Below are 24805 nucleotides of genomic sequence, written 5' to 3' on the forward strand. Positions count from 1 at the left end.
TTCTTAGCAGTAAATATTTTAAAAACACTAGAAAATCATAAATTATTTTGTTAGATGTTTAATGCTCTTTTATTTACTCTGAAAATTAAAGTGCATCAAAAATTACGGAGTATATATATTTATTCCCTTCTACTGAACTAACATCAATATTTCATAAGGGCACATTCATACTTGAAGGTGTGGTTGAAGTGACAAATTAGCTATTATTCATATAGGTTTGTTTAAATATTAGCACAGTATAATCCCGATATCTCAAAATTGAAGGGACACTGAAAATTTTGAGATAAGCTCATAACTAAATAAGTTCCAAAAAATAGAAAAATATTTTCTAAAATATTACTCTAAAAAGTCATGAAACAAAATAATAACTGCTAATAAATATGTATGTAATGAATGATAGTTACCTATAAGTCTAAATACAACAATGATAATTAGACAAAACTAATTGTGCATTAAATGAAAAAGATTTTTTATTTGTAAAAAAATTTGACATAATGAGGATTTGAGAAGAAACTTCAACATAGGAATTCAAATTAGCATTAGGTGGATGTATAATGTCAAGGAGAAAAAAATTTTTTTGACATAACAAAGTTTTCGACAAATTGAGAGTTAACTGTAATACACAATTCTCATTGCATCGATTGACGGGCCTAAAAACATTTGTACCAATCAGCAGATTTAGATGAAATGAAAAGCTTTCGGCAAGCAATTTATTGACTCTTGCAACCAGTGGTGTAGTTTTAATGATTTTTTTTGGGGGGGAGGGGGGTTATTTTCTATCTTCTTTTGACACACACATATACATATAAATGTCCATTATATTGAAATTAATAATGAAAACTTTTTTATATCATTATCTAACAGACCATGCATTAGTTTGTTAATCATGTGATGTGTAATTTTGGAGGGTGTTCCGTCACTTAAAACTGTGCCACTGCTTGCAACTAGTTTCAACCCATTAATCACTTTTTAATTTTGACGAAATTTCTACAAAAAAATCACTGATTCTTTCAAAAGTGTTTTGACTTTTTTAAAACTATGTTAGTTGTAATACATACCATCACTTTTTTCTTTAAATTTAAGGAAATTAATTATTTTTGGAACATATAAAACTAGTTATTGACCTACCAAATTTTCCATTATTGTGGCCAATTTCTCTAAAATTCTTTGCAGAATAGAATATAAAAATTTTGACCATTTATTTATATCTAAATTGTATAGTTTTTACTATACATTGTATATATATACAATGAATACTCAAAATGCATATAATTTTCATATTTTTGAGCCTACTCTAAAATTTAGTACACATATTGTAAGACTTAAATTTATAAAAGTGAGTAATATTGAAGAAGTCTGTGATGGGGACAAGTTTTCTGCAAACAGTGTATACAATATGCATATCTGCCAATCAGAATCAAAAAAATTAGTTGCGTTTGAAATTTGCTTCCCCACTAACATTAAAAATACACTATTCAAAAGAATTAAGAAAGCAAGTATATAAAATTAATATTTCATGTGCTCCTTTAATTTTTGTGAACAGTGTATTTGTCATAAGTCGATACAAACTATTTTTTTTAGACCACTTTACTTTTTTTTTTTAAAAAAAGTGGCACATGACACTACAAATAAGTAGAAAAAAAAGGAGTAAGTAAATTAGTTTCAATGCTTGGAGACTACTACAATTAACTATTATACATGCACAGGAATTATAGGTTTTTTTTCACATTACAGTAAAACCACGTAGGAAAAAAAATAGATTTATGTCAACCCTAGTAGAAAAAATTAAAAAACTCTTTAAAAAAGAAATATCAAATATTTAAACAGATTATAATTGCAGACTAAATGATAGAATTAATTTCTAACAATTCCTAAATAAGTGAAAACTAAAAAAAAAAAAAAACTATTTGAAAAAAATAATCTCATGAATTTTAAAAATTCTGGTAAAGGAATATAAGAAGCTATAATATATGTCTAAAACTATATAAACATATAATATATAACTGTTAGAATATATTAAACTTTCATTATTACATTTAAATTAACAGAAAATAGTTATATTAGATTTAAAGATATAATGAAAACATTTTAGATTATTGGTAATGTTTTCAGATTCAATAACTATTTTTATATTAATGAACAGAACATATTTTCATACAATGCTGAAACATTTAAAAAAATTTTCATTTAAAATTTTATCCCTACTTATATGTGATATTATAGGTAATTTTTAACCTGTTCATCACCTGTAATACATCACTGAACACAGATAACCAGCAACATGTGAAAATAAAAAAATTTTTTAAGGCTACAGAAAATTCCATCAAGTTAACTTGTAATTTAGCTTTGTAAAATGAGTTACAAAGTTTTCATACCACGATAAATGAAATAAAAATATTTTTAGCAGATTCGAATACTTCAGCAGATTCTGAGTTTTTGAAAAATTGACTGTTACTTTAAAAACATCTGAAGTAAGTGCTTAGTCAAAATATACCAGGTCTGACGAGATACTCTCATTTATTTACTTTTTTTCAAGAAGTTAATACACATCTTTACAATATTAAAAAAAAATGAATTTAATTTATTAAATAGATAAGAAAGTATAACCAAATTAAAAGTTTAATATAATTAATATCAGAACACATTAGTAATAGACAAGATATCAAAATAAAAATTTTAAATGAAAATAATCAATTATTGAAAATGAAATATAATAACACTAAATGATATATAAAATTAAAATAACTCAGTAGCTTTTATCATCAAGTAAACTTTTTTTACATCAACTAAATTTCTGATAAATAATAATGATAAATTGAAGTACATATTTAATTCTTAATTGTTGAATATTTTTCCTTCCATGCATATATTAAGAGAAATGTCTCAGTTAAACAAAACAAAAATATATGATATGAATCAAATAGGTAGATTTTTTTTCATAAGAATTTTTTAAATCAACAATCCTACTCATAAGTCATGATCACTTTAAGAAGATAGAGATTTTATTTATTTACATTGCGGACAATTTTGAATACAATAACAAGACATAATGTAATTTATATTTTTATCCAACTTCTTCTGGGCTAGATTATTCTTTCAGGATGATACCACTACAATTCATTTGTCACAAAAAGAACTAGGACAATTTATTACAGGTTTCCAGCCAACAATAGTTTTTATAAGTACTTCTTAGTATAAAACAGGAACCATAGATCACCTAGAATAACACAAAAATAAAACATATTAAGGTATACATAATCCCATATATTTGATAAGCAGATTAAAACTACTACTAATCAATAAACACTATCTAAATTACTTTGATTTAAATTGCTCGATTTTAAATATTAATGGAATTTTTTACAAATAAGTAAGCTGGATAAAAAAAAGTCTTTTAAGGAATGAGAAAATAGATAGCTAGGTTTTTTAATTGGGAGGAGGATTTTTTTAAAATCATTCATATACTTCAATATCGCATTATTTATCTTCGAAGGGATAGCATAGAACAATTTTAAACTATACCTATATCTGATAATGAATATCATAAAATATTTAATAGCAATTAGCGCAAAGCAACTCGTGAAACTAAAATATTAAATAGAAAAATCTAAAGAATGTTATATTTTAAAAAAAAAGAAATCAAACTAAAAAAGCGAAAAACATGTCATAAAATTCCAAACACTAACTCAATAAAATGATCAACATGCATTTCAATGTTTTTATATTTATTACAGAATTCCATACCTTTTAATTACACCATAAAATCCGTGAATAACTGCATAAAATCTGTGGTAAAACAAATAAAGAATATTAATTTTTTAAAAATATGAAAGAAGTTCATCGGATTTTATGAATACAAGCATGTTTAGAAATGGCAGACAACTGTCTGTTCGGAATCGTTCGTAAAATTCCACTACCGATTAAACTCAGAAGATTGCGCAATTTTTGAGGCCCTCACATCTCAGGATTACAAACACGTCCACAGTTATCTTGGTAAAGAATTTTTCCAGATGCGAGCTCTCTGCTTATCGCTTATAGCTCTGCGTTTCAATAAATAAGTCTCATTTCAGGTTGGGGGCTGGGTAGATAGCACAAGGTTGGAGCGAACTGCTAGAATCTGTTAGTTGCTTGGAAGAATTTTAAGAGGGATTGGATTTTGGTCCGGGAGTTGAGAGACAAGTTAACCAGATCAGTGAAAGCTGGGCTCTGCAGGGATAAGGATTGATAGAGGTCTTTACGAGCATTTTGATAAAAAGAGCAGTCCAGGAGGTAGTGTTCGTTCGTGTCTATATATCCGCAGTTGGGGCACTTAGGACTTTCTACTAACTTGCACTTATGTAGAATCGCGTTAGTTGGAAGCGTTTTCGTTCGGAGTCTGGCTATTAACACATCTAGTTTTCGGGACTTGATAAGTGGGCGGTAGCCTTGAGGTTCGTCGAGGTGCGGAAAGGGTTGGAAGTATTTGCACTCTTTCCATTCTCTGTGTTCTTTATTGAGCTCATCTCTCAAAAACATTTGACAAAGATCTTGGGGTGATGAAAGGTGCGAGATAAAATCTTGATTAAGTGCCTGTTTGGCGAGTTGGTCAGCTTGTTCGTTTTCAGTAATACCAGTATGGGATGGGACCCAGATAAATGAGAGTGACTTCGCAATTTGGCTAGATTTGGCTATTTGGTCTAGGAGAAGTAGTGAGATTCTTGGAGATTTTCTAGTGCCTTTGGAGAGGGACTGAAGTATTGAGTGGCTGTCTGTTAGCAAGGTATGATGTTCGTAGCTGGTAACACAATGTTTGAGGGCGAGGAAGATCGCCAATCCTTCTGCAGTGAAGACTGATGTTTGTGACGGAACTCGGCCAGAGACCGTATAACCTTTAGAGGAATATATACCCACGCTGGTTCTGTCCAATTGTTTTGATCCGTCTGTTGCCAGAACAATGCTGTTGGTAAGGTTTCGATAGCGAAACTCTTTAAATAAGGCTCTTATCTGAGGTGGGGCTAGATTCTTGGTTTGGAATGCAAAGTTGTCTAAATGAATGACGACGTTTGGGGGAATTGGAGTAGGGGTATGGTATTTAATGATGTCATTTTGGGAGAGGTTCTTGCTAATCATCCATTTATGCATGTATGGTATAAGCGGGGCCGATTTACCTTGTGGAAAGCTGGATAGTGGGAGATTTAGGTGATGGAAGACTGGAGAATATGAATGTAGGGAGGTGTGCCGGAAGTAGAATTTAGCTGCTATCCATTTGTGACGAGAAGCTAATTTGCTCACTCCCGCTTCTTTGAGAAGTAGTGGAATGGGTGTCCATCGGGGTAGTCCTGTTGCTACCCTAAGCGCTGCATTGTATAGGATTTCGAGGGTTCGTAAACCTGTTACACTTGAGGAGGTAAAGATGTGGCTACCGAAGTCTAAAACACTTCTGATGCATGAGTTTACGATTTGGAGAAGATGTTCTGACTGGGCTCCCCAGCGGGTGGTAGCAATACAGTGAAGAGCGGAGAGTTTCTTTAAAATTTTTTGTTTTAAAATTCTGAAGTGGTGGTGGAAGCTCAGGTTACTGGAGAAGTGAAGTCCGAGAATTCGGAGATTTTGAGTCCACGGGATAGGTTTATTAAAGATGTTGAGATTGAAGTTATCACCTGAGCGTCTTCTAGAAAAGTTGATGACGGCACTTTTTTCCGGAACGATTTCGAGGCACCAGTCCTTGCACCATTCCTGAATAAGGTGGAGTGAAAATTGCATCTTATGTCTTACTTCGTAGGTGGTTTCAGCGATTGCTATAAGGTAGATGTCGTCTCCAAAAATGAGGCAAGTTATGTCACCTGGGAGAATGCGATGCAGGTCTGACATGTAAATCATGAAGAGGAATGGGGAGAGCACAGATCCTTGCGGAACGCCTCTGTTCATAGGAAAGTTGGCTGAAAGCGCTTTCCTCCATCGCACAGCTATTTTTCTTTGGTTGACAAAGTTGTGTATGAATTTGGCGGCTCGACCAGTAATTCCGACCTTTAAGAGTTTGAGAATTAAATATTCCTGGTTTATACTGTCATACGCAGCGTGAATGTCTAGGGAGCAGCAAATTACATACTTTTTTTCGAACCGAGCCTGGAGCACTTCATGGTGAAGAATGGTGAGAACCGAGTCTACACCTTTGAATGGTAGGAATCCACAGTGATAGGGATGGAAAATTCTAGTTTTGAGTGAAAAATCTACGAGTCTCTTTAAGAGCATGCGTTCGAGGGATTTGCTCAAGGTTGATGTGAGTGATATGGGTCTGTATGATGATATTAGGTCAGGTGGTTTCCCTTTCTTATGGATAGGTATGATATGGGCTAGCTTCCAGGATTCTGGGATCTGTCCTGAGACCCAGATATGGTTTAATTCGTCGAGTAGCTTCTGAGTGGCTGCTTCCGAAAGGGAGCGAAGAATTTTTAAAGGGATGCCATCTGGTCCGGGGGACTTGCATTTTGAAGCTGTGAGGGAGTCGTTGAGTTCTTGTAAGGAGAATGGTTCGTTGAATTCTTGGTCAGCTCCGCTGAAATCCAGTGGGAGTGGGTTTTTGTTTGGTGGTTTGGAGTAAAAAGCTGCAAATGCATTTGCTTGAGACAGTGGGCTGTGAAGCTCAATGTTGTTGGTCATGATTAGATTTGACGATATATTTTGGTTTTCAGGGCGGTTAATAATTGCACGGAGTATTTTTCCAATGGATTTAGTTTGACCTGCGTTGACACAAACGTCATTCCAATATTGTCTTCGGGCTGAGTGTATTGTTTTTCGTAGCTCAGCTGCTGCTTTTTTGTATATATTCCACTTATCTGGGTTGAAGGATCTACGCGCGATTCTTAGATATTTTCGTTTCTTACCTAATAAATAGGAGCACAGACTGTTCCAGTAGGGTGGGAAGAGTGGATTAATCGCTGGTCTGAAAGAGGTATGATTCTTTATTTTTTGCTGGAAAATAGTTTGAAACTTTTGAGTTGTAAGGGTATTTTCGGTTCGAATAGTTTCCTCAAGGTCACGGGTTAGGTTCTTCCAGTTCACTCGAGTTTGCCTGTTCAAAGCGGGGTTGCCGTCTGGGGTATTAAGGGACATGTTCACAGGGGCATGATCGCTATCGAATGTGTCTGGGGACACTACGAAATTCATTTTGGGAAAAAAATCCGCTGATGTTATTGTGAGGTCTAGAAGGGAGGGTTGGCACCCTGGTTTGAAGCATGTGGGGATCTTCGTGTTTAGTAGAGAGAATTGCGCATCTAGGATCCAGTCGAGGAGCCTATCCGCGTCTCTTGATGTTGTCTGAGCTCCTAACGCAGCATGGTGTGCGTTGAAATCACCTGTTAAAATAAAAGGGTTTGTTAACGTTCGTCTTAGGGATTGCAGCCAGTCTATTGAATATTGACCTTTAGGGGAATAAATATTCACTAGTAAAAATGAGAAATTAGTCGTTGTGATCTGCACCGCTAAGATTTCGTTATCTGATGTTGGTAGATTCGGTATTGGAATGATCTTCGATGAAATGTTGCGGTCAACCGCGATGACGAGTCCGCCTCCTCGACCTCTCGTTCGATCCTGACGGAAAATTGTTTTGGACGGAACATGGAGCGAGTCTGCTGAACTTAAAAACGTTTCCTGAAGAACAATTATATGGGATTGAGAAAAAGGTTTTATTTTAAGCCAGTGAAGTTTGTTTTTAATACTTCGGCAATTCCAGGAAGTGATGTTAATTGGCATTTTGTAGACTGTTCAAAAGGGTGGCTAGAGAATTGTATTGTCAATTGCAATAAGGAAGTAGGGGTTAGCTTTTGGTTTTATTGGTCGATGATTTTGTTTGAACTTGCGGGACCTTTTGGGTTAGACCTCTATTTTGTGGTCTTGGGGTAGTGCCTCGAACTGGTGTAACTAGGCTCTGCCCTTTAATTTCTGAAGATTCTGGTCGAGGTTCTGTTTCGATGTAGTTGGATAAGTACGGAGTGGGTGACTCAGTGTCGGTCACAAAGGGAAATTCGGTTTTAGAACCGTGTTCTAGGGCTTCCGTGTCGAGTGTCGGACGAAATTTCTTACGTGAAAGATTTTGGTGAGGTTGTTCGATGTCTTGTTTAGAAGTCAAAATTTCTAAAACTTTGAATATTTTGTCGAAGAGGGCGTCCTGGCGTTGTGTTAACGCCAAGAGTTTTGCGTCAAACACTGTAGCTACTTCTGCTACTGCTGTTTTGACTATTTCTTTGATATCCGCAATTTGTTCTGATCGGTCGGATTTCACCACTGATGCAAACGTTGGTTTATCTTTTTGTGATTTATATTGTCTGCGAGCTTCTGGAAACGTTAAGTGAGATTCGTTTTTGAAGCGCAAAAATCGAGCTTCCTCTAGTCGTGCTTGGCAATCAGGATAGTCGGAGGCGTGGTTCCCTGTGCAATTACTGCAGATCGTTGTAGGGCTGTTGCATGCGGATTTGTGATGACTTCCACTGCACTGGCTACAAATTTGGGTAGGAGCGGGGCAATTCTTTTCTAAGTGTGAGAATTTGTAACATTTGTGGCACTGTCTAGGGCGGTCATAAAATGCTATGGGTCGGATGCTATCATAGAAGAGTCTAAGATTCTTCGGCGTGTGTGTTCCGTAACAGGTTACTAAGCAGGTTTCAGAGGGGACGGTATCTCCCCTTTTTTGGAATCGTCGAATACTATATACTTGGATGTTGCTGTACTCTAATTCGGTTTTTAAATCACAAAGATTTAAGTCTAACGGTATCTCATGCAGAAGGAAGCGAGATGTAATGTTTTCTTGTATCACTTCAGGTTTGGTAGGTATATCAAATAGAGAATTCAGGTTGGTAAGTTCCAAAGCTGTAGCTAAATCTGAGGTTTGAATAAGTAGTTTGCCCTGTCTTGTATGAGTGCATAAACTAATTTTCCTTGGGTTGCTAACAGCGTTCGTTAGAATTGTTTTTAATTGCAAAGGTTTTTTGGGAAACGAGTTTACTCCTGTTGGCGAGAAAAATAGCGTGTATGAATTTAAACCATTGTCCGTTGCGTACGTCAGTTTGTCTTGGATCGTGTCGTCATATTCTAAGAGGATGTTAGTATTCGTTTTAACAAGACGACTGCTATATTCTGTAGCAGTTTCATCCATTAATTCGTTCTGATCCATTATTTACATTTCCAAATTATACGGAAAATTGTAACTTACAGTTTTCCTGGAAAGAAGCAGAAGAGTCTGTCGGAGAAGGGGGCGGTTCCTTTCCCGACGAGCGAAAACTCCCAACTCGGGAGAAAACAAAATTACGAAGTTCTTATCAGTAACCGAGGTGAAGTATCCGTTACTAGAAATATAAAGGACCTACTTTATCACTATTCTTTGCAGTCGATTCACATTAAAACATCCAAAGATTTTTTCACTCCACAAACAACCTCTCGTGAGGCAAGCTGATCAGCAGATAGAAGTATATTAGCGATGAGAGTTGTTTACGTTATCGTTTGCCTACTTCTACTCACTTGATCTCCAGGATCTTGGGTCTCTATCTTAAAAGAAATTGGAAACTAATTTTAAACTATAGTTTTTACTACAAAATGGCAACAAGAAGAGGACAACATCCGGGAACTAGTGCGATTGACAGTATTCACAGGATACATGAATGCAGTGAGAATACGCCTTTACTCTTCTCTGGAACTTTCGGTTTCATAAATCTATAACTTTAACTGCAGAATATTTCCTTTCTATCTTTTCCTTTAAATGGCTGCGGTCATATTGGTCTTCTGCTCAGAAGGTCAAATAATATTTACAAAATTAACTAAGTAAATAGGGTTAAAATTTAACGAACTTTACCCCATTTTAATTAATATTTTAAAGTGTTTGGATTTAACATAAGTACTTATGACCTATAATCAAGATTTTTATAATGCTGAGTAATGATCTTTACCCTACGAGAATTGGTAAGATGGCTCGGTTTAACTATGATAGAAATTCTTCTCAATCTTGTTGCAGTGACTGTCTTCTCTGTGCTCGTAACAATCAAGCTCGAAAAAATAATTGCAATGTCATGGTGGTCAACTTTTATTCCTCTCTTTATTTGTGACGGACTAAACGCCTACTTTTGCGTCATCGTTTTCATTCGTCAGTACCTAGAGGGAATGTACAAGGTTGCTGCTCTAAGGTCATCTTGGAGTTTTATTCAATTGCTACTTGTATTTTTATTCAAATTGCTGCTTTGCCTAAAACTTGAAGGGCAAAAGAACTTAGTTTATTCAGAAGTATTGTCACCTCTATTTATTTTGTTGATGCTTGTTATGGTTCGAGCCTGTCAATTGAACTAAATTCACATTTTCGAACAACTCTCTTTATTTGTACGCATAATTTATTGTTTCTTTTTCCAAAATGAAAATTTGGACTTCAGAACATACTTTTCAACATCGTTGGGAAACTGTTACCCAAGCAGCTTGGAGAAAATACCCAAATCCCATGAACCCTGCTGTAGAAGCCATAGATATAGTAGATCGCCAAATATCAAATGGAGTTCTTAAGACCCATCGTCTTATAAGTTCCAAATGGGGTTTACCATCCTGGGCCTCTAGACTCCTTGGTGCAGACAAAACGTGTTATGCCAGTGAACATTCTGAAGTTAATCCCAAAGAAAAAGTTATGACTTTATTAACAAAGAACTTAACATTTTGTAATGAAGTATCTGTTATTGAGAAACTTACTTATAGTCCACATCCGTCTAAAGAAAATTGTACACTTTTAAAGCAAGAAGCTGTGGTTACAATTAAGAACATTCCATTGAGTAGCTATATTGAGGAGTACTTAGCAAAAACCATATCCTCTAATGCCAATAAAGGTCGCCAAGCAATGGAATGGGTAATAGGTAAAATAAATAATGAAGTTCAAGAATTGACTCATAAAACTGTAAAAGGAATGGACGAGATTACTGTAACTGCTAAGAAGGGAATATCTGTCGTAGAAGATTTTACGTCTTCAGCAAAGAAAGGAATGAACGATTTTAATCACTTTGCGGAAGAAACTTTGCCTAATCTTCATTTTGAAAAATGATACGAGTGTTTCTTAGGATTAACAAATTTTCCCCCATCCTGCATTCTAATGTGAAATATTCACTAACAAGCTTGTTTAATTTGCTAAAAGAAACATTTAAAAAATATTTGGTGCTTTTATAATTAAGAATTTTCTATTGTCATGATTATAAACTTAACATTTCTGAAGTAGTTAAATGTAATAGTTGTCATTTTTACAACCTTTTGTGTACTAAAGCAAGTAAAATTTTATTTTGAAATTATGATTAAAAATGTTTTATGAGAATGAAGATATGCAATTTATACTACCTCAAATTGATTCATTTTGGTTATTTTTTTCTTTTAGTGTTATAAAGTTAAATAACAAAAATTTGAATTATTAAGACATCTTTTGAATTTGTTGGGAATTGTTAATTTGAAGTTAAATGTTTATTTGATTTTTAATGTTTTTAGACATATAATTTAGATTGGCACGTAATCCTAGTTTATTTATTAACATTATTTAATCTTATCAAAATTATTATAATTGGGTCCATGTGATTCCTTTATTTATGTTATATGCGTCATATTTGATTTTACTAAACATATAAGTAAATTGAAGATTGATGCAAGATTTTTGTTTGAAATTATTTAAGAGAATATTTTATAGGTATAGAAAATATTTAAATGTTTCTGCAAGTCTTATTTTTGCTAATTTACTATTTCTGTGATAAAACATATCTTTCGTTTATAATTGGTGGTTTCAATTAATTTATTAATTACTTTTTCAATTTGAGAAGAAATTTTTTAATGTTTTCTGAATTAATATTTTGGACTCATATTTCATCAATTGTATATGTGCTTTGTGTATTTTGATGAATTTTAACTAAAAAACAATTTTAAACTTATGTGAATGTTTCTTTTGGCTAGAAGTATTTTCATTAAAATAGAAGATTGCAAGTTGTTAGAAAGGTATTTTAAATGCTATCTTAGGTGCACTTTGGAAATAAATACTGATTATTAAATGCACTAATGTGTTTTATTTTGAATTAATGTACTGATTTTCTCCTTTTTTTTTCAAATTTAAATATATAAGTTGTGAAACAAAAATACAGGTGAACAAATCACTAGTGAGACCAATAATTTATTTAACAGCGATTGCAGGGCAATTAACAAAGCAGACAAAGAGTAACTGATGACTTTCGAGAGAAAAATATTAAGAAAAAATTTTGGTGCAGTAAGAGAAAAATAAAACCTGGAGAATTACAATACAATCATAAATTACAATCAAAATGCAAAGAACCTAACATAGTCAGTGTTTTCATCATAGAAAAAGAATGGGTGAGAATTTCTCACCCTTTCTCAAAAACAGGGTGAGATTTCAGAAAGTTAAGTGAGATTTCTAAAAACTGAAAAAATACAAATAGACTTGAAAAAAAAATTTCTTTCATTATAATACATTTTTAACGTCTTCTGTTTTTTTAAAGCATTGAATATTCTTGCTGCATCATCATAGAAGATTTTGCCTTTACTAGGTATTTGTCCATCTTACATTAGTGCATAAAAAATTTGAACGTCTTACATGAAAAAACCTTACCTGCGGTAAACACGTGGTTGCAGCGAAATGTGTTCTGAAAGGGGTTCCGTGGTTCGGAGAGGTTGTGTTCTGTTGCTCGAAAAAGTTCTGAACAATACTGGTAAATAGGGAATCTAGATAACGGGGCAAATGTTGAAAATAATGAAAGATCCAGGAAGAAAAGTGAAATGGATTTTATTCTAATTGGCGTAATTCGAAGCTTTTTCCAAAATGCGAGAAATTCGTGAATTTTGAAATTGATTTATAGAATGCGCGAATTTCTCGCGGTAATCATTTTTTAATGCGAGAAAAGAAAAAAATATGCGAGATTCTCGCGTTCTCGCGCTGTAGTGAAAACACTGATAGTAAATATGATCAAGATTTCTCAAATATGGTGGGGCTAAGACATGTATTTCGATATAGTGATGAAAATCCTGCTAAAAAATAACCTTTCAAACACCAGAGGGAAAAAGACCTAGAACAAGATGGTTAGATAGAGTAGAGAAGTGGTTAAAGGACTTGAGAGTTAATAGATGGAGAAATAGAGAGTAGAAAAGTGGTTAAAGGACTTGAGAGTTAATAGAGAGGAGAAAATTGGTTAAAGGACTTGAGAATAGAAAGTGGTTAAAGGACTTGTTAGTTAATAGATGGAGAAATATATAGAATATAGGAAGATATAATAGAATAGAAATATATAGAATAGGAGAATATAGCATCAAATAGATATGGATAAGGTAAAATGACTAAGATGGCCATGGCCGATAACTGGCTGTAGTGCCTAAGAAGAATGTTAAATTTTTTAAGTCTTAATTTTTTATTGCATTAGTTATGAAAGAATTGATTTTTAAGCAGACTATTTTCAAATTAATCTATATTATTTTAAATCGGTTGCGAGTGAAATATAAATTGAACTAAAAGGCGTGTGGTATTGTGTGGTAAAAATATTTTCTTGGACACATTGCTTGATAATTTGACAGATAAAAAAATTGCCAAAATTAAAAGATTTTTACAGTTAGTATTTTATTTGAAAAAAAAAATAAATTTAAAATTAGAAATAATATTCCTAAAACTCTTCTGAGATTTCCACTGTTCATAACTGTTGGGTCAAGTTAAGCCTGTCTTTGGCTAGTATCCTCTATACTCATTCTAAAATCTCTAAATGAAAAAAAAAAAAAACTAGTTTTGTTAAAGTGCAAAGTGTTTATTATCAGTCTCATTTTTAATTATTTAAAAAGTTTTAATGTTGCCTTATCTGGGCTCATAAAAATCTATAATTTTTGCAGTTGAAAAATCTCTCCAAATGAATTTTTTTTTAAATTTTTGAAGTATAAATTATGTATCTCTTTTAAAGCATTATTGCTTGTAGGTGTATCCAGTTTAAAATTATAACTGTCTCAAGTTATAAGTTTAAATTGTAATTAATTAATATTACAGCTAAAAAGAATTTTCCAGTATATTAAATAGTATTAACTATTTTACCTTTTGTGCTTATTAAAAGTTGATGAATGTCGTCTTGGGAAATCTAAGGTTCAGAAAGGCTCTTATTTGAAAAAAATGACTGGCATATTTCAGACACGTAGCTAATTTTGTGACAGCTACATTAACTGAGCTTAGAGCGATTTTCCTCTTAAAGGTTCGTTAGTTATATCCATTTTGATAAAAAAAAAAGAAATTACACTTTAAATTCCCCTTGTATCCCCTTCCCTCCTCCAAATAAAAACATCGGTAAGTGTTGCACTCTTTCTCCTACGTCTTAACAGAAGGACTTATTGAATTAGATTCACTTGTTTTCGCAAGATGCAGTTAAAATAACAGAATCTTAACAATGTTAGATTTTTTTAAACATTGTTATTCACTTATTTTAATCCTTTACGCGACGAAAATTAGGTTTGTTTTGTAAAAGAATGAAAAAGTTATCGTTCGAAAAACTGATATGCATTACATCAGTTGCTAGCATGACATTTTAAAATTTGTTTTACAAAATTATGAATGAATATGTGAATGAATTTTTGTATAAATTACTATAGGAGTAAATCTTTAATGAATTATTTTATTTTGCGATTAAACTTGCGATGTTTTTTCAAAAAGCATAGCAAGTATAAAATGTTAAATTAATCGCAAGTAAAAAATTTTAAAATTTCTTTTTTCAAATTTGACTTGTATTATTGAGCTAAAAGCTGTCTTTGTTTATTATTAAACATGATGTAGAGTATGTCTGAAGTAAGAACTCCCCTAGGCATTCATCTGGAACTGTGGCGGTGACTATAATAACGAGGTATAACTATTTCAAGTAGGGGTGTGGGGTCATTGTTTAGGACAGGTTTTCGGTTGGGTAGGCGAGAGAAAGGGAATCTCTTTCTTCTGTCTATTGAGTTAGTCCTAGAGTTAAGAGAAGCTTCCCTCCCTGAAAAGCGCTATTCTTGTTTCCATAGCAGCAGATGGCCTCAGACTTTGTATAGGGGGGAGTTATTACCATACTATAACTATATTTAAGATTAAACTATATTTAAGATTAATATTTCAAATGTACTGAAGAAGTCTCATTAAAGCATAGAAATTTCACTGAAGTTAATTTAGCTATAAATTTTTATAGCGTAAGGATCAAGGGGATTGTATATTTACATCACTCATTTTTTTGCACTTTTTAAATCAGTTTTTTCTAACTAATGCATAACTCAGAAATCTTTTGAAAAAATTAATGTAAAATTGGATAAAATGATCATGACTGCAAATTTGTATGTATATCTTTCGCTGTTTCACACTAATTAGATTCTGATATGGATAGTAATTGAAAAGTCACATACATACCTTAAAATTTTATTTCTGAAGGATAAAAAGTAAATTTTCTATTATTAGCTGCAATTATAATGTTGTTTAGGTGTTTCCAAATTGGCAAACTTTTCCTCACTAGAGTAAAGGTATGTATGCTGACAAACTCCCTAATGCTTTTTACCTTGAAATTAAGTAGTGATCTTACTGCATGTAGTTATTTCTTTTTATGGATTTTATATTATTTTCTGCAATAATTAGATCGTAAAACAATGTAATTTCAATAAATTTAAAAAAAACTACCTGCAAAAGAGAAAAGAAATTAAATAGTGGTTGTAGCTTGTAAGACAATGAGTTGATGTAATCTCAGTTAATTTTACATGTATTATGTTCAGTTCATATTGGAATTTATTGTAAAATGCATTGCTGAATAAAAACAATAAAATGTATTGTTTTTAATAAAAACAGATGAGAAGTCTGCAGTTTATTTGATGTTATTATTTTGCAAAGACAACTGACTTTTCATCTGCTTTCATTAAAACATCTACAAGAAATTCTTCCCACACATTTTAAGATAAATGTTGCATAGAATGAACATTATATCTGGAAAATTAACTGAGACTATATCTCCATAGTTACGTCCAATAACTCATTTCTAAATTTTTCTATCAGAATCATAGAATTTTTTTAAATTACTTTATTTCATACTTTTTTGTGTTGGAATTTATTAAGTCTGACAAAAAAATTGGAGCCTTATATATTTTTTCCTGATATTTTCTCCTCTTTGTAAATTTTGTTGGTTTGACTTTAAACCACAATTAGAGGTTACAATATTTGCATCGCGTATGTCTAGGGAGAAAAAGCTTTTATAGACCTGTTTATCTAGTCTGTTATTAACAGGGTAGATAGATAGAAAGCCAGTTCCCTATTGCAGATGGACAACTACCTGTTAAAGAAATGTGAGAAGAAAAAAAGAACTGAAGATATCTAATTTTAGCTGCAGCAAAATTATCATTCAGAGATAGATAGAAAGCCAGTTCAATATTGCTGATGGACAACTAACTGTGAAAGAAATGTTGTGAGAAAAAAAAAGAACTGAAGATATTTAATTTTAGCTGCAGCAAAATTATCATTCAGAGCTAGTTTCAAAACCACCATCCACAATGAAGCTTACAGGTGAATTTTTTTTTGACTGACTAATCTAAATGGTCAACTGTTTAATCAATTCTTCTGTTTTGTGAGTCCAAATGAATTCTGGTACCTTGTCATCTAGCCCTGTCTATTATGTCAAATATATTTTACTAATTACCTGTTTGTGGAAAAGTAAAATGTTCTTTAAGTTTTTCTTGGGTTGGGTTAAACATAAGGTTAAGTATTACTAAATTAATGCCTAGTCTTCTAGTTTCATTTTTGGTATATATATCATAGAGGAGTTTAACCTGTTTTTTTTTTTTTTTCTTCAGTTAAATGAAAAGAAAAATTCCGCCTTTTCAAAGAAGGTTTTGCTTTTTGAATTCTCGAAAAAAAAGAAGAGTTTTTTATGCTACATTACGATTTTTATTCTTACGATTTAAACTTACACATCGCGATCTTTATTCACACAATTTATAAGTACACATCAAGATTCATATTCGGGTGATTAAAATATCGCATATCATTATTTTTTTTATTTGCCTGCCACTTTTATCAGAATGAATAAAGATCATACCACAAATGCCATACCTGTTGGCACACAAAAAAGAGGCAGGCTGAATTTTCATGAATAAATGGCCTTGGAAAAGACCTTTTGGTCTTAAAAACTGGAAAACGCTATCAGGGAAAACTTGTTGAGAAGGCCAAGGCCCACTTTGGGCTATCGGGCCATTGATGATGATGAAAAAAAATTTACATCAATATATTTTTTTATTAAAATGTTAATAATATTTTATGAAAATAAGTTCCTGTTTACTCTTTTTTTTCTTGCTCAAATTTTGAATATTTTTCAGTTATTAAAAATGTGTTGTGCATATGAAATTCTTATTTTCAGTATTTTTCCATACTCATACCTGTTTTGGATGCTAAGGTTTTGAAAACTATCAGATTTTCTAAAAAAAGCAATATCTTGCCAATATTGTTTTATTCTGATGTAGAAAGCTTTGATTAAAGTAAATGATCAAAACATGTGATTCATGAAACTTTTATTTTTGTTCCCCATTAATAATCAAAAAGAATATGTAAAATACAAAATTATCATTCTTAGGGTATATAAAGCACATAAGTATTTAAACCACTGATTTAGATGATTGAATTTAGAAAAACCAGTGATGTAAATGAATTTCAAATCCTTTCTATACTTAAATTTCCTTCTGAGTGGTTCTTATTCTGAAATTATATTATAATATTTTAATTATTTAATCAAATATTGTATAGTTTATAATATTTTTTTATTGCGAATAACGAAACCTCATTGCGTTCTCTATTTATCGAGTCCATAATTTTAGGAAAAACTGGAATTTTGATTTTTTTCAACTATAAGACTAATGTGGTTTCTTAATTATACGCAACTGGTTTGATCAACACTTCTATGTAAACCCCTTTACCTTTAATGTGTATGTACTGTTTTGAGTAAGGGCTTTCAAAATTGATTTTACAAGGTGGCAAAAGTGTTTACCTTAAACGTTAAATATAGATATCTCTCAAATGCGTTAAGTCTTGCGATTAATTACTAAAATTCCTCATAATAAAACTAAACTATTAGTGATAAGGATGTAAATGTTTTTAAATAAAGATATATGAAACAAAATTGAGTATTAGATGCTTAGATTTATTGTATATATAAATGAAAAAAAAATTGCATTCATGTCAGTATATCATAGTTTTTGTCATTAAATTTCTCCCATATGTTTCAAGCATATTAGAAAGCATAACCAAGGGTTATATGAAAAAAATATAAAAATCTATAGTTTTGCATGTTCTTGAAATGTTAAATGCAGTTCTTGAAATGTTAAATTCATATTTATTGAAAAGAAGTTGAAGTAATTTTAACCATAGGATTTTAAACTTTCTTTTAAATTTATTTAAAACCTTTACTTGAAAATAGTAAATATTATTTACTTGGGAGATGGCATTTTTTTATTTTGAGTAATGTTATGTTTACTTAAAGATAATTTTTTTTAATATTTAATAAACTGCTCAAATAGGACTTAAACTATTTAAAGCATTGTTTTTATAAACCATGAAATGTTAGCTAATTAAACCAAGATTTACTAAGGTTTTTTTCAATATTCAGTTAAATTGTCGAATATTTTTTTATGTTTAAAAATTTTATTAATGAATTACAAACATATGTCTAATTCTAATTAGGAAAATTATTAATTTATGTAATTTCCTGTATCTAGGTAGATTTTTCTAAACTGTTGCATGCTTTGATCTTTGATTGATAAACTTTAAGAAATGGTGTAGTAAGGAAATACACAGGTAAGTTGCTTTATTTATCTACTCTTACATGTTTGTTTACTTGAATAATATTGTTATTGATTTTTGAGAATATATCCATGAAGTATATTTCACTGACAGTTCAAAGATTTTTAGCCTCTTTGACTCAGATTGGACGCCAGTGTTTCTTTTATATATTTTTTTTTTCTGACTCTCTAATTACATGCAAAAATATATTTTGGTATTCTTCAATTTTAAAAGCAGTCTAATAGTTACTAAAAAAATTTGCTTGATTATCAGAATTATATTCGTACTAAAATATAAAGCCTAAAAAAAGTAATTTGAAAATATTTTTTTTCATTTAAATTTTTCAATAATTGATTTTCTAAATTAAATTTCAATGATGAATAACTATTTCTCTTAAATCTAAATAGCTGCAAATTTGAAAACTTATTGTTTGGAAGATTTTATCTTTAATGCAGAAAAAGACATCATTGTTTCATGCTGTATTTCATAAACATAAATTATTAAAATGCTAAAATATGTTTTTTTTATTTTTTTTTTAAAAAATTTTGATTTAAATTAAAACAAAATAATGAAATATATGTTACGAAGGAAAGGGGTTAAAGAAAGTTTCTTTTTACTTTTTTTTTTCTTGTAAATTATTTCAAATACTATCATTAAATAATAATAGTTGCTGTTTGAATTTAAGTGGATTAGATGAGAAATATAAAGAAAATTTTATAAGTTGAAAATTGTTTCATTCAATGTTTTTTTGCAATTACCCATTTTTCAGTAACTTTCACCTTTTATTTTTTGTCAACAATTTGGCCAATTTTTTCAGGTTATTTAAAATTTAATATTCTCACTTTAATATTCTTACTCAATCAAAAAGAGAAACTCTTTTTGATTATATCATTCTTGGTTATTTAAACTACTTTTTATTGTTGTAAGGCTTAATTCTGCAGTTATACTCTATGTTCACAAGCATGAAAGTTTTTTTTAAAACTATGTATGCTAAAAACACTCTCACACCTACAAAAAAAAAAAAAAAAGTGGCTTAAGTAACTTAAGATGTCAATGCTTAGTTATGTCTTGTCTTCCTTTTCTAATTTAAAACTGAGAATACTTTTATAATATTGGAAGTAGTTATAAATCTTAATAATTTGTACATGTGTTAATTACACCTAGCATTGCATAAAATGGGTTAAAAGCCCGAAACATAACTTGCCCTGTTCTCTGCAATTTCTAGGACTCGAAAAGGTATCTCACCATATAGATTCATTTTTTTTTATAATTATGAAAATTTAATTTTTTTAAAAAAAGTCATAGTTTTTATAATAAAACTTAAGAATTTAAATATTCAACAATCAGAGAAAATATCCTATTTGTGTTCGATAGATAACTTAGATGTGGCTCTTTAAAACTATTTATTGTAGAACCAATAAAATCATCAATTTTTGTAAATAAAATAAACATAAAAATTTTTAGAAGATTAATTCAATCAGAATTCTTAAATATAAAATTTTCATTCTCAAAGAGCTTGCAGCTAATAAATCGTTGCTTAAACAAAATGATAGGGAAAATTTGAAATATATATATATATTCAGGGTGTAAGAACAGTTTGGAATTTTAAGAAATACACATTGTATTGAAAAAGTGAAATTAGACATATTTAATATTTTTTTAAAAGCTATTAAATGATATCAAACTTAATCTTTCTATCCTACCCGTAGAAGGAAAATTTTGAAACTTAAATATGAACCCTTAATTTGATTGAGACATGTCTATTTTTATGTATTAAATCTTATAAGTTAAATATTCTCCATTTTGAACAGTTTTTATCCTATTTTAAATTTCTCAGTCCTTAGGGGGTTCCCACCCCCTAAGGACTGAGATATTTGACAGTTTCTAACTTTTTTTTACATCCCATATAACGAATATGATGTTGACTGTTCTTTATAATGAAACATCGGAAAAAATCATAATTCATTCTAATAGTTTCGATGAAGATCTAACAATGAACTTCGTGGTTCATATTATTAGGCACCCTGGACTAAGGATGTAGAAAATATGAAAAGGGGGCATTGTAGAGATTAAAACTGAACCACCAACAATTTAAACAATTCCACGGACTCTGCATGAGAAAAGAATTATAAAAGTAAAAAAAAAAAAAAATTATATATGATTCTTCAAATAGAGTTCTGAATCTGTATAATCTTAAATTTGAGTTAAAAGAAATTTAAAAAGTAATAATAATGAACTGTTTAAAGAAAAATTATAAATAAACCGTAATAAGTTTTAATTTCGACCTAACTGTTACGGTTAATGAGGGAACCCACAGGAAGAGAGTCTTGCAAAGTCCAGCAATAGCTCTGATAACACTACTTTCTGTTTCATTTTAAGTTTTATTTATTTTAATGTGTAAGTAATAATGTAATGTGAAATGTACACAAAAAATGACACACACAAATATATGTTTTATATAAATTAAAATGTATTTAAAACTTGATAGAAATATTTTAAAAGGGAATAAGGTAGAGGAATTCACTCAAAACTTGAATCAGTCAAGGTAAAAAAAACTTAAAATAAAAACATGAGGTTATGATAATTAAAAAAAAGGTATGAAATTACAAAAAATGAATGTAATTTAATTCACTACTCTAAGAAAAAGTCAATTTTTCGATGATTCCAATATAGCAGAGTAGAGTAAATGATAAAGTTCTATATACATAAGCATTTAAGTTATATAAAATTTAATTATACTTTCATTATTTTCTTTTTTTTTAAACTTCATTATTAAAAAATCAATAATGAATGAAAGTGCTTAAGCTGTTTAGTATTTCAAAATGAGCAATATATACATTAATGCAATTACAAAATATGATGGGAATAAGTTTCACACAAAATGGTGAATACAGTATTACTTGAATATACAGGAGGATTTAGATAAATTTTTTACTTGTAAGAATGAATCAAAAGAAAACTTGCAAAATAAAAATAATAATGTTTATGAGAAATAACTTAAATTTTTGAAATAACCAATATTATACAGTAATAAATATGTTAAACTATTGTCAATTCAAAATGTATACAAACAGTTGTAGATTAAGTACTTTTAAGTATAAGTTACATAAAATTTCCTCAGCTTTTCTTCATTAGAATAAAGCAAAATAGTAATTAAATATATAATCTATTTGATACAATTACAATATTGTTATATGAAGTATGTTCTTTGCAGATGTGTAAAAGAGGATTTGCGGGAAATTTCGGTATATTAGCACCACCAAAAGTCTATAATATTGTGCTCATGCAGTAAGAATTTTTTATTAATTAATTCAAATTATTTACAACAGCAATTTTTATTATCGCAAGTCTAAAAAAAGTAATTTTTCGCACTGTATGTAGTTCAAGATTGAAAAATTTAGCTCCAAAAAATTCGTTGTAAACTTAATTTCAAATATAACGTTAGCTCCTTAAAGTAAGCATGCATGTTTAAGTCAATTTTTTACAAAATACCACATGACATGAATTGATTTTGATGAACTAAAATCTTATTTTAAAATTTAATTTATTAAAAGTAGAAAATGTGCAAATATAGCTAGATTCAGAAACATTAGGTCTGAAACTGATTGATTTGGAGAGAAAGTTGTAATTTTTTTAAAAAAAAGTTAAGTAAGTTCAATAAAATAAGTTTTACAAATTAAAACTTTTTATTTCAATATCAGTACAGTAGAACCCTATATAACAAGAGACTCTTGGGAGTTAGAATGATAAATCTGGTCACTTTCTAAGACTTTATGGTTAGTAAAAGAATAAACATTAACAAGTTACATGAATTGCTTCATTTTACATATTGAAGAAATTTTTCCTCTTCTTTAACCTAGAGTTTCATAATTTTGATTTTTCCATAATGTTTTAAACAGCTGAATAGAAGACATGCTTTCAAGAAAAGGTTAAAAGCTGGAAGGAACTTTTCTTACATGTGAATACGGAAATGCTTTAGCAACTACTCAGATTCTTCTCTGCTAATATTCAAACCCCCTCAAAATCTTAGGGGCACAAGACAATGGGTTCACTTAGTGTCAAATCTGTGTGGTGTGTCAAATCTGTGTGGTATTCCTCCTTTTTCTGAATTGCAACCTGTTGTTGATATCTTTTAAAAATGATTTAACTATTTCTGAATAACAAATTTTTTTAAACATATCATTATGCTTCGAAATAGATTTAATAACTTTAAACAGCTAAATTATGTACTGTACATTTTTTAAAGATTTTCATTATTTCTGTTACTATTCTATACAGAAAATTTTCTTAATTCCTTAAAAACATTTATTAGGTCGTACCACACAAAACATCCCGTTTCGCTCCTTAAATCTGGAATCTCATAAATAGTGGTCACGTTATAAATGGATTCTACTGTGTTTGCATTTTAAAAAACATTCCTTCAAAATAGAATTATACATAAAATCACAGAAAAATGTTATATTAAGCAATATTCAACATAAAATAAAATCATAAAGATAAGCTTTTGTTTGACAATAATAACATAAAGTATAAAAACTTGCATAATTTGTGCAAATGAAAACAATGTGGAACAAAGTAAAATTTTTATAATTAAACAAAAATCTTGTCCACTACATTTCTGCATCTAGTGCTTTTTACATCGAAATGCATCAATGAAGGCTTTAAGTCTAAGTACATTCAAGTCAAGTAGAGAGAGTGAAATTTAAATCATCTTGAAGACTCTACGTAACTTCTCACTGGATGAATAGGACGACAAAATCGTACAAAAATAGTATAAGCTAGTCAACTTTTGTAATGCTACTCAAGTGACTAGATATAAAGATTTATCAACAATTGACTAGAATATAGTTAAAATACGGTAGATATGAGAACACCAATGAGCAAACAGAACAGCAACATTTCGAGAATTGCTAAAGACCAACAAACAACGACTTTGATAAATGGCAAGTGATTTAATTTTCTTTTTTGTGACGCCCATTAGAATGATTTAGTCATCACAGCACAGCAGATGAAGAGATTCCTTTGGCAATTTCAAGTGTTTCGTGAAAGGCTCAATGGATTCGATTACAATGGAAAAATAATCGTTTCTCATGGAGATCAGTTACGTTTCTTCTTCTTTTTCTTTTCACTATCAGTTAGATCAACAAACATTGGCTTCAACTCTCTACACATAATCTACATAAAATAGAATTAAAAATATTTGTAGCTATATATTTTTTAAAGTTAAAATAACATATATACTGTATTATAAATATAAAATGTAAAAGCAATAATAAATGTAATTAATTTGACCAGTACTCTTATAAACTATAAACTAAATTCTGAAAAATTTCTGACAAGGAATCTAGTGGCCGATTTGTAACTTGTAAGGTCAAGTCAGTTTTTAGACTAAAACTTTGATCTTAGAAATTTTGATCTTAGTTTTCACATGTGTTACGTGAAAGACGCATGCTTTTATGCAAAAAAATTAAATTTTTAATAGTTAAGTAAAAAAGTAAAGAAAATTTTATTTGTTTTAAATGCTTCATATCTCTCCTGTATGGTTTAATCTATTTAAGAAATTAAGTTTTATTGAAATTGTGCATCTATTATTAACTTACAGGTGTAAATAAAAAATAATTCAAATTTGAAATTTTGTGGAAATAAATAAAGGCCAGATATATTTAAAGTTGAATTGTGATAATAACTATGGACTCAGAGTAGTATAGAAGAAGGAATATGCACCATTATTTCAATTAAAAGGCACACATGAATCAATTTAATGAATATCTATAATTTAAAAATTATATTCCTTAGTGCCAATTTTATAGTTTAAAAGTGTCTATTAACTGTTATTTCAATAGGCAGTGTTTCATTGTAGTGCATTCATGGAGCTACTTCAAACGTTTTTCTCCAAATTGTATCGTCTGGTATCAGTAGAAATTCAAAAGCCATAAGCATCTCATAAATTTACATTTATTTCATATACTGACAGTACCATTTAATAAATTTTGCAATTTTAATATTTATATAATTTTT

The 24805-nt window shown here is 30.3% G+C and overlaps 3 protein-coding genes and 1 long non-coding RNA gene across 9 annotated transcripts in view; 3 read left to right on the forward strand and 1 right to left on the reverse strand.

Moving 5' to 3' along the window:
- Nucleotides 1–9906: 9906 nt before the first annotated feature.
- On the forward strand, nt 9907–12030 carry LOC107443461 (PRELI domain containing slowmo). The gene has a single exon (XM_016057320.4). The coding sequence runs from the start codon at nt 9907–9909 to the stop codon at nt 10309–10311; it is 405 nt and encodes a 134-aa protein (XP_015912806.2). The 3' UTR covers nt 10312–12030.
- slmo (PRELI domain containing slowmo) lies at nt 10373–12030 on the forward strand. The gene has a single exon (XM_087157609.1). The coding sequence runs from the start codon at nt 10373–10375 to the stop codon at nt 11042–11044; it is 672 nt and encodes a 223-aa protein (XP_087013735.1). The 3' UTR covers nt 11045–12030.
- A 598-nt stretch (nt 12031–12628) lies between these two features.
- On the forward strand, nt 12629–22139 carry LOC122268732 (uncharacterized). The gene is made up of 3 exons (XR_011636180.2): nt 12629–16522; nt 18724–18802; nt 22002–22139. It is a non-coding gene; the product is annotated as an uncharacterized LOC122268732 (long non-coding RNA).
- Nucleotides 21240–24805, reverse strand: part of Mctp (multiple C2 domain and transmembrane region protein) — a 227300-nt gene continuing 223734 nt past the window's right edge. For all 6 annotated transcript variants that reach the window (XM_087157608.1, XM_043038837.3, XM_071177743.2 and 3 more), the window contains one exon: nt 21240–23962. In XM_087157608.1, the coding sequence (XP_087013734.1) occupies nt 23885–23962 (78 nt within the window). In that variant the 3' untranslated portion in view covers nt 21240–23884. The remainder of the gene's footprint in view (nt 23963–24805) is intronic.

The sequence above is a fragment of the Parasteatoda tepidariorum genome, chromosome 2 (genome assembly GCF_982258835.1).
Source record: "Parasteatoda tepidariorum strain Cologne lab strain chromosome 2, Ptep-v5.0, whole genome shotgun sequence".
Lineage (NCBI taxonomy): Eukaryota > Metazoa > Arthropoda > Arachnida > Araneae > Theridiidae > Parasteatoda > Parasteatoda tepidariorum.

What these genes read in the sequence shown, in the direction of transcription:
- LOC107443461 (XM_016057320.4), top strand. Translation starts at nt 9,907, where the DNA reads ATGATCTTTACCCTACGAGAATTGGTAAGATGGCTCGGTTTAACTATG.
- slmo (XM_087157609.1), top strand. Translation starts at nt 10,373, where the DNA reads ATGAAAATTTGGACTTCAGAACATACTTTTCAACATCGTTGGGAAACT.